This window comes from Saccoglossus kowalevskii, chromosome 4 (genome assembly GCF_978046115.1).
Source record: "Saccoglossus kowalevskii chromosome 4, keSacKowa6.1, whole genome shotgun sequence".
NCBI classification, from domain to species: Eukaryota; Metazoa; Hemichordata; class Enteropneusta; family Harrimaniidae; genus Saccoglossus; species Saccoglossus kowalevskii.
The window spans coordinates 42,392,018-42,403,142 of NC_140644.1; the positions used below are offsets into that span (position 1 = coordinate 42,392,018).

General features: G+C 36.4%; 2 protein-coding genes across 2 annotated transcripts; both read left to right on the forward strand.

Annotated features, from left to right (window-relative positions):
- Nucleotides 1–329: 329 nt before the first annotated feature.
- Nucleotides 330–4,572, forward strand: LOC144355715 (neuropilin and tolloid-like protein 1). Its single transcript, XM_078010788.2, has 4 exons — nt 330–468; nt 2,074–2,493; nt 3,394–3,504; nt 3,960–4,572. The coding sequence occupies exons 1-4, from the start codon at nt 372–374 to the stop codon at nt 4,235–4,237; spliced, it is 906 nt and encodes a 301-aa protein (XP_077866914.1). The 5' UTR covers nt 330–371; the 3' UTR covers nt 4,238–4,572.
- Nucleotides 4,573–4,991: 419 nt separating this feature from the next.
- Nucleotides 4,992–10,916, forward strand: LOC100368187 (uncharacterized). The gene is made up of 4 exons (XM_002736521.4): nt 4,992–5,094; nt 6,430–6,837; nt 8,329–8,451; nt 8,971–10,916. Exons 1-4 carry the CDS (start codon nt 5,001–5,003, stop codon nt 9,456–9,458), a joined length of 1,113 nt encoding a protein of 370 aa, XP_002736567.1. The 5' UTR covers nt 4,992–5,000; the 3' UTR covers nt 9,459–10,916.
- Nucleotides 10,917–11,125: the final 209 nt, after the last annotated feature.

Genomic DNA, 11,125 nt, shown 5'->3' on the forward strand with positions numbered 1-11,125 from the left:
GAATATTTTTGTCATTTTTGGTGAAAAGTGATATTTTTGAATTCTTGTTGAAAACAGCAAGTCCCATTGCATTGATACTATGCATATTGTTCATTTTCTAATGATACCTTCAGTTCTTTAATTGAAATGTGCATTGCTAACAGCGGAGCTATCTCAGCCGATAGGCTGCTTGTTTATAAACTTTTTGTAATTTGAAAATCCTCGTTGCGGTGAGCTCAATATATTCCTAATACCCCCTCAATGTGATTCAGTATGCATTGTCAGATTAATTCACTGGTAATATCTATTGAAACGCCCAAAACGTAGATTAACGGAGTTTCTACCCGGAGATCTGCAGCGTCTATTTTCAGGCAATTATACATTGGTTCAAAATGGCGTCTAACCTAAAACGGAGAACGTCCATGGAATATACTATAATAATGGTCCTATGTGTGTGGATCTATCGAGCTGGCGCGGGTTTTGAATTAGGTAAGTGTGAGTATGTGAATATTTTGCTTGTCATCCCTCGCCCGACCTTGCACATGCGTGCATCTCGAAATTTTACATAACCTGTAGAAAATAATATAATTATTCTGGATTTGTGTCACTCACCAGATTAAATTGATTAATTTTAAATCGAAATAATAATGTAACAAGGAAACAAAAAGAGAATGTTTTTCCCATGTTGGGACAATGTTACCACGTTCTTTTTTGGGCGAAATAGTCATTCTCTCTCGCGAAGCGTTGATATATAACCTCCCACGCAATTCAGTAAAAAAATCACATAGGCCATTCTGACAGTGGAATTAACGGTATAGATATATATTCGGTATAACAGACTTGTGGTTCACAAGTCCTCGTATTGAATAAATTTTATATTTAATATTACATAAGTTTCATATAAAATAATACCACAATGCGTTATTGTAGTTACACTTGTGTGTGGAATTTCTATGATCGCTCCCTTCATATTGCATATGGTAATGTTTTTATTACTAACTGCCGAGCATTGAAATGCTCAGAACGGGGCAATATATAGTTAGCGCACCTGCCAATGTCCCGTCACGTGTTTTACAAAACGATATAAGGGACGGGTCATTACTCATTGTGGGGTGATGAGATTAGAATATACTGACAATGTGCAATTGTGTGCAGACCACGTGCCCCCTCGTGTAGAATATCTGTTAAAAATAATGGTCCTCCATTAGTATTTGTTGTTTTCCTATGACCATGTTTGCTACACTGTAAACCATGTTTGCTACACTGTAGTGTTTAGACCGAGTAACTAAGCGTAAACAGTGTTTATATATTTGTGTATAAGATCATTCGTATTTCAAAGAATCTAAATAAACACGCGAAATCGTGGGAACAGTTGGAGCATAAAAAGACTGAGAACCTGCGTCTGAGGCTCGTACACGGCGAATTGGCGCCATTTTGAGGACAACCTACATCCATCTCAATATACTTTGCTCGGTATCTTTTTGATATTTTACAAATTTACTCCAAAATCACTGCAAGTTGCGTGCCAATAATCTAGAGTTCATATCTCATAATTTCGTTGTAGGTCAGAATCTATATACACAATCTCGTTATTTTAAAACAGTGACAGTATTTCTAAAAATACTAGTAGTCAGGTAGAGTCTATATATAGATGTTTATATTATGACGTCATAAACACGGTAAACCTTGTCCTGTAATGTAATGTATACAATGCAATGCTCTATGTTCGTTAGTTAGTTATACACCAATACATACAAATAGATAATGTGCAAGATGGACACTCTTGCATGGCTATCACGAATTTTTAGGGAGTACGTGGCCATGGAAATATTTGGCCAAGTCAATGTAAAAATACGTTTTTCTTTCAGTCAGTTCTCTCCAACAAAAATTTCACACTGGGTAAACAAAAACCAAAATTGCTGACTTGCATCCAAATCCAAATTTTACTATAAATTGTTTTCCTCTATGTAATAAGTCGAAAGCCACGTCAGGCGAACGACTTAGACGGCTGAACAGAAGCCGTTCTTACCGACCATACACGCCTTTCCCTTACGCTGCTGTTTCATTCTTTAGTATCTTATATTGCTATTACAGTTCATCTTGGGCGTGAAGCGAGGGAATGTGGTGTGCAGATTATATACGGAAATCACCACTACGAAGGTGGGAGAATCCACGGATACCCGCTGAATGAGGATTCCCGGGCATTCACGCAGTGTAATGTAACGATCATTGCGGACAAGAGGCAAAAGCTCTACCTCCGATTTGTTGAATTCAGCATACCATCAAAGAAGTCCGACTGCAGCGACCACTATCTGAAAATATATGATGGTGATTCCACTGACATGCGAGCTCCGTTGCTCACTGGTCGCCATGGATTATGTAACAGCAATACAAACGGCCTGCCAGCGTCTGTTTTGACGACTACCAAAGCCGTGACGTTTCAGTTATACAGGAAAGACGTTATGAGTGAAACTGACTTTGAGATAATATATTCGGCAATAGAAAAGATAAATGGTAAGACAATAATTCAAGTCTTGGCGTATGGTACAATGCAAGAAAGTTGCCATGAATAATCGGAATAATAATGTATTAGCACTGAAACCCTTGGAGCGGTGTTTCCATGGTAACATCAAACACCATTCTTTTGTGTGCTTCATTTTGAGAAAATATTTTTTCAAAAATATATATTTTTAGAACAATTCCGCAGAACACAATGTCAAAAATTGCACTTGTTATCACTCTGTAAAACCATAGACCCTCGTCTATGGTAAAACTCTGGGTAATACAAGATAACAAAAAGTACCCCGACAGTAACGACATACGATTGTCTCACCCCATGTCACCAGCCTATAATTTTAGATATGACATATCTATGTTTTAGAAATCAATAGTAAGAGCGTTGCAATACTGACAAAAGACAGCTACTCACTAATATACATCTATAGTGTGTATTATTATCTTACAGCCACGAATACATACATGCACGGATCAACAAGCTGCAACTTTTTTGGCAACAAAAGTTGATCCGCGTATCGTGTTGCATGTTGACAGAGGAATAAAACATGTCTTTTATTTTCAATCAAGTTACTTGCTACATGACGACACTCTGTCAACAAGCAACAAAAGTTAATCTTTGTATTATGATTTTAAAAAATAGACTGGTAATCTCAAACACACATTTGAAGGTTTCCGTATATTCTTGGACTTCACTTGGATTAAAATGCATAAAATGGTGACTTTGTCAAAGATATTACGTAACATGCAAAATAATTTGATATGATACCGAATATGTAAAATTTCATGGGAAGATAAAACTAGTGTGTTCGATGGAAAAAACACATTGAATTAATTATAGTCCGTAGTTAAGACATTTTTCATTTGATGCGCCATGTTCGTACAATTCTTGCTTTCTAGATGGAGCTTGTTTCTTATGTTCTGACGATGCGAGTTTGTGTATTGACCCCTCTCTAGTCTGTGACGGATTAGAAAACTGTGAAGATGGGTCTGACGAGACTGACTGTCCAGGTCAGTCTTTTCTAATGTCGTGCACATTTGTTTATTTATAGTAATGTAACTGTGAATTATATTGATGTATACCGATGTTTTCCATGGCTGACAAGTATGGGCCGATAGAATTCCAGACTAAAATTAAGGACGTTTTTAAAAATCTGTGTGTAAGAAATGTCATTAATTGTTATTGATTTGTGGTCACTATTGAAATAAATAACATATCCAAGATGATTTTGAGACGGAAATCTCAAATGATTAGAATCCACTACAGGAACCACGTTGGTATTCCATTATAAGGTCACAGCTGCACGTTATTAACTCAAACGAAATTGGAATTGGGTCGTATGTTACGGATGATTCTCTCTGCTTGTTGTTGTTGTTGTTGTTGTTGTTGTTGTTGTTGTTGTTGTTGTTGATAACTTGATTTCAGATTATTATATGTAATACTGGTTCGTGTACTTATATTTCAGAAACCAAGATTCTGGAAGACACTGACGTTGGACTATCATTGGCAATATTGGCAATAATAGTTGTTCTGATGCTAGTGGTAGTTTCCGGTACGGTTTGTATCATGCAATGCCGCCATAAATACAGACGAAGCAGAAATATTCGCACAGACACGAATACATCTGACAATCACGTGATCATCGACCCGATTGGGTCCGATGAACACGAATCGGGCAATAACGTGCGGTACTTCTACGAGAGCGGCGCAGTTGAGAACTCCACCCAGATAGCAATGGGATGATAGGTGGTTTCCATAGCGACGTTGGTTTAGTTGAATACATCGAGCGCAGTTTACATTATATGAAATGCGCCTCGTTTATAATAGATTTTTTTGCTATATTGTACACTTTGTTTGAAACAATGGTTCAGAAAATAGGGGAGACGAAAACACGTACGACAGAAGTTGATTGATATATGATGTCATCTATACAGACTGCGTCTAATAGTGCGTAGAAGAAATTAATCATTTTACAAGCACAAACATGTTGGAACACTATAAGCTATAAGCTATGAAAAGACCGAACTTATGTTACATATGCTGAAGATTATCTAGAATAAAACACATTTTTATTGAAATGTATGTGTAATTCGGGGGTGTATTTGTAGTTTGGTTCCAGGGCCATTTATCACGGTAGCGCACTCGGCTGATTCACGGGGTCACGGAGTTCATTGTGTAAGTACGAACTGCCCCAAGCCAACCTAAATATAGGTAGATGGTGGGTTTATCCTACAGATGACGGTCACAGTCATGTTTTCATCAATAGTACTAGTGGCCAACACTTGTAACGTATTTAGATTTAGCAGTGGTGAAGTTCCGTTTTTTTCGGAGAAAACTTTCACAATAATCATAATTGCTGCTTGCGTTATTGTTATTAATGTGACCAGTGACAGCACAGTGAAATTCGCGCATATTGTTTAGCGGCTGTCAAATCTTCCATCACAGTAGATTAAAGTGAAATCTTATCACTACGAACTCACCATGACCTATATGGGGAATATTCAAAATGGCGCCCTTCCTGAAAGGGAAAATCGTACGGGAGTCTCTAGTGATTTTGCTGATGTTAAGCGTGTGTGTGGTTGTAAAATCATACACAACAGGTGAGTTGATTAAGTGTTCACGTTTATTATAAGTGAATCTTTTTTTAAATGAGCAAATGCGTTCACGGGGGTGTCGTGATGAAATGATGTCAAGATGTCGATGTCTGACCCCAATTACATACTTCGATACTGTTGTTAAACTTTTGAAAATGAAATCAAACATACGTTATTAATTGATAGCCCTAAGTTACATACCCCTATCATTATTTACGTAACTGTATTTATGTGTTCTAAACGCGAGTACAAGTACATCTATCTCTTAAGGGTAGGCCATTTGCATTCCTGGGTAGGGCTTGGTGGAATGTACTTATTTCACATCATGATGTTTTAAATAATTTACTACTAGGACGGTATATGTAACTCGCAACACTCTAGATTTTGTTCTCATGAAAATGAATTTTACGATTGTCTCATCCTCAAATTGTCCACCCCTCCTGATTGTGATTGGCCAACCCTTTTTAGTAAAATATATTGCTACATACTGTTTACAATGTTGCTACATTTTGTTTGCATGGAGCATGTTTGTCTATTGTCTTCGCCAACAAGGCTCGGCGTCTATTCGGTCATCGCCTCACCGCTATCTTTGCAGATCCCGTTTAACACAAGCTCCCCCGTTGAAAAAATTATTCAATTTGTTTTTGTATAATATAAATAAATCATTAACTTAGTCTGGCGATTTTAAAGTTTGGACCCCCCTCCCATAAAAAAAATCCTGTATCCGCCCCTGTCACATGCCCAATATGTCGAATGTATGAGTATGTTTAAGGGACTTCACAGAATTTACAGGTCATGGCCGATGTTTTTCGAAAGTCATATACGTAAAAACATTTGACCCTTTAAAACAGTTGTATGCTGACCTCCACTCATTGAGTAACGCATTGAACAGACGCGATGGAATTCTGTTTGCGCATGCTTAAGCTGCCTAGCAACGGGCGCGGGTAGGACAAAATATGAAAGGTAAAACGACCAACGAACAGACAACTCTTGAAGACAGCAGCGGCATATTTGAAACACTTTTAAAATATCGTCGATTGAGTGTTGGTAAAACCAAACAAAAACGTGAATTACTAATGTTTTCTTGCAGAGAAAACAAAGGTACGTGTGTTTCGCTGAGTAAATATGATCGTGACCGTTTTTCAAAATACTCCCAAAAATATGAAAATATTTCGCTATAGGCAAAGATAATTTGCATGTTCATTTTTTCTTACTTAGGCAGAATGGTGTGTACATTTTTAGAATGTGGAAGTACCTTGCTGAAACCTTATACCTTGTAATTTCGCGATGGTTTCTCTGCAAATCTTCTAAAATAAGGATATTTTTTTGTTTTTAATACAGTTATAATGACTAATGACTTAAACAGTCAGTGCGGTGAGGCCATAAGTGACGTCAGTAGCGGAGTAATCAAGTCGTATAGGGAGCCAAACTATGCGACGAATTGGCACTGTGACGTCACGATCGCTGTCCAAACGGACCAGGTGGTGCTTTTACGGTTTGAAACTTTCAATGCATATTCAAAATATGACGATTGCAGAGACAATAATTTGAAAGTGTACGATGGAAGCAATGTATATAGTCAACTTCTCACCCCCAATAGTGGTTTGTGTACAGGCGTTTATAGTACGTCATCTGACGTTCCAAAATATATCTTATCAACGGGCAGTTCAATTACACTGTATCTCATACGTGAGAATACATTGCATACGGAGTTCAATATTATAGTTTCCGCTGTTATGAAAATTGAAGGTAAGGTTTCTCACTCTAAGCATTGTAAAATACAGATCCTTTTTAACATGGGTTCTCACCAGGCGTTTTCTTCAAGTTGTCATGCTTCTGTTTGAATGGAATATGTTGAGAACTTGGTAAACACGATATGTATGATTTATCGTAATTTTAAGACATTGATACAGTAACAATACTTTGCAATATCCGTCAGTTGCAATAATTAAAATATTAGTGAGCATGTACATCAAATGAATGCAGAGCGCATCATGATGCGTATTTGCTTTTTACAACATTCAATCTAACGAATACTGCATGTTTACCCAAAAACAACGTCTTAAGTTCATCATAAATCATCACTCTACTGTGTCTACCAACAATACTTACTAGAATTATTTAAACATACTCAAAAACACTCTAAGTTATCCATATTTGTCTATTATATTCACACGAAATGTAGTTCACATTTAATACTGTTTTGTGTGTTACGTCATTTCAATATCATTTTAAAGTTGCATTTCGACCTGATTTTGATTCTGTACTGTTCATGGCACATCTTATACAACAGAATCCTGAAATCGAACTTGATGGATCTTGTGAATCTCGGAAAGTATCCACAACAATGGAAACCATGTCTGACTACCTTCAGTGATTCAATATTCCGAGATTTGTTGCCATGCCAACTGATTCAATCAGCGGAATGTGGTCTATAAAAATAAAAGTTGGAATGCAATGTGAACTGAGATTAACTATTGCATACACTGTACATGTCATTCCCTGAATTAACTTTTTGGTATTTCAAAATCTGTAAATGTACACATTTAATAGAAATATGGTGACTCACGAAATCGATGATGGCTCTACTTTAAAATGTGATCATCCTTTAACATTCATAAAATATATACACGTTACCCTGATCTTGTCACGTGATTGTTTTTAACGTACTCTAATTCACACTTTACTCATCTTAGATTGCATGAAGTGAAGCAGATGTTATGTAATGCAGTGACAAACCTGGTACAATACTAATTTAATTACGCATGCGCAGTACAGTATATCCGTAGCGTGCATGTAACGTATATAAGTAAGCTACACTACGTTATATCTTGTCTGGTTAGTACTAGTATATCAGTAACGTTTGTATAGTCTTCAAGCTTATTGCTTGTCACTGTCAACACAACCAACCAACCCACTCACTCGATTTTTATAAATATTTATACATTTCATAATTCAAAACTAATAACGGGGGTTTTATTGGCAGATGAATTAACAATGGAACATTTTCAAATGACTTCGTTGCACGTGTTGGTTGGATTCAACTGCCATTGAATTTTTAAATGTTTTAAATGTATTAAAATACATATTGATAACAAACAAACAAGGGACGTTTGTACGGTACTAACCAAATTGGAATTAACTTTCAATGGAATGTATAAATAATTATAACAATAAAGAGAATGTGGTTGTTGCATTGACAGTACTTACCAATTTGTTTTATTAATTTCAATTACACAGGTAGCTTTTGTTTCAATTGTTGGGACAATTCAAGCTGCCTAGACCCTGAAGTGAAATGCGACTCCATCAGGAATTGTGCAGATGGGTCAGACGAATCTACAGAGCTAGAGGGTGGATGTTTTGGTAAGGCATTTGAAAATATTTAGACAGTAAACCTAATATTTATTTTTATTTTTTCTAGTAATATTCCACTCTCCACAACAGACAGTGATATATACATTCCGCAACTCAGTCTATATGCGAAGACATGGGATTCTGAAAGTATATATTTGTATATTACGCCATCACCAGATTCATTTGGATGAACTACACACAAGCTATTTACTTTGTTTTTATTGAACACACATTTTTACTTTGTTTTTATTGAATATGCATTTTACTTTGTATTGAACATAACTATTTACTTTGTTTTTATTGAACATAACTAATTACTTTGTTTTTATTGAACATAACTATTTACTTTGTTTTTATTGAACATAACTATTTACTTTGTTTTTATTGAACATAACTATTTACTTTGTTTTTATTGAACATAACTATTTACTTTGTTTTTATTGAACATAACTATTTACTTTGTTGTTTTAACTCTCGGTAAATTATACACGCATATGTCAATAATATTTGTTCTGTCACTTGTTTCAGATGGAAATAAAATTGCTGCTGATGTCACCAATCCTCGTCCATTCATCGCTGCCGCCTTAGTGGTAATCGTTATCGCACTTATTATTATAATCATAGCCGTGTTTGTCTGCCGTTGCCGTCGTCAACAAAACCACCATCCATCTGCTCGAAAGCGCGCAACTGACAATGCTTCCTCCAAAGAATGTTCAGCACACCAAGAATACCCACCCAAGCAGGCTGTTCATTCAGTTAACTACCAACTTGCCCAGCCTAGCTACCAACCTTGCCAGGACCGCTACTCGTCTCGGTTTGATAGTTACGATGAGGATCAGCCTTACTATTATAATGATAGTTACCCACCCCACCAGGACAGGTATCCATCCCCTCCGCCAAAATATCCACCACAAGGAGGCGACCCGTCACCTCCTCCAGTTTATGCTCCGAGCCAGGGTGTAGCTTACTACCCACAGAAAGATCACGTTCTACTAGTTGGATCAATAAGAGTTTAAAGCGCAGTGGTCGTCGCGCAGCGCGTGTTCAAATTTCATGTAAATAAACAATGTATTTTACACGCGTTGTATACGTCGCTATGAGTCCCATATCGAACAGGACGCGGCGCGACGACCACCGCCCTTTAAACATGCGGAAACCGTACATTTGACCATTACTTCAAGAATATATTTTGCTTTTTTTATACAATTTCACAGATGCCGTAACAAGGAAACTTACCAATCACGTTTATTGCATTGTATTATTTGCAGGGGAATCAGATTATAACATAGAATACATAACAGATTTAATATAAATAAACAAATAGAACAATATTGAAAATACCTACTGTAACGCAAATACAACTGAATGTTTTCGCAACGCAGACCACAGTTGAGGAACAGTCATTGTGCTCTGACAGCTTGAATGGTCATTGAACTAATTGCTGCCTTGTTTCTAAAAGATCTGTAGTGAGTGATTTTTTGGTACTAGCTAGTTGAACCATCAAGTGATCAAATTGTTTGACAATGTAATTATAAATTGACATGTTTTTTTTTTTTTTTTACAAATTACTTAAGTGGGAGTGGGTACTTGCTACACAGGAGAGCAGATTTCTTGGTTAAGTCTAGTTGCTAGCAGATTCCAATTTAACTTTGTAAGTAAATCAGTTACATGGAGATCTCTACATAATAGTATACGAGCTGCTCAATTAGGTAGTTTCTGAAGTCGACAAAACTTGGTTTTTGCACGCTTAACAATACGCTTTCACAGTAGTCAAATGGTATCTGGATCTTGATGACGAGCACGTCTCAACACTCCTAATTTACTAACTTATTTTTACTAACCATACATTACATATGAACTTTACACGAGGACACTTTTTCAATATAAACACAAAGATACTGTGAAGCAGTGGTTGTTTGAGATAGTAATTCAGTATTATTGGTTAATGTTTATAATGTCAATGAGCGACAATTTAGTTTTCTAGTTTTTAGTTGAGATCTAAAAATGCAATATCAGTGACTTTATGATCAATGTTTTTTTTGTAAATAGTCACTAACATCAATTAAAGTGGTTTCTGTGGAATGACTTTGTGATGATAACATATTACGTAAGCATGCATTTGACTGTGAATCCCGCGTTCAAATATCTTTGAGACAATGCAAACTACTGATATGGGTCTAAAGTTCCCGGATAAGCAGGATAGCCCTATTTATATATTGGAATCATCTTTACTTTCTGTTCGTATTTTACCTGTGCGAAGTAAAATAAGTTGACTATGGCGTACAAAATGTTTTAGAAATCGTGAATTGATTCCGATAATCCCAGAGGATTTATGTTATTATAATGAAGTATTAACCTTTTTAAAATTTCGTTTCGTGGTGCAGATAAATTAGATGTCAGACTCCGTTGAACTGTGTGTATCGTGTAAGATACGTGTAGTAAAGTAACGTTATGGGACGTCATTGATCATTAAAGTGTGTGCATTAGTTTATATATAGAAGTAGACTGTCAATAGTCAATATAATATTAATCTGTTATTATTAATAAATAGTGTGCATAAACGTAATATGCGTGAATAAATGGCGAACGCCGCGCCGGGACGGGAAGTATGGAGTGCCTCGCGTAAAAAGCTTCGTATTTCCCATCAAACGTCTTCAGCGTTTGAATGTCTAGGAATTACATT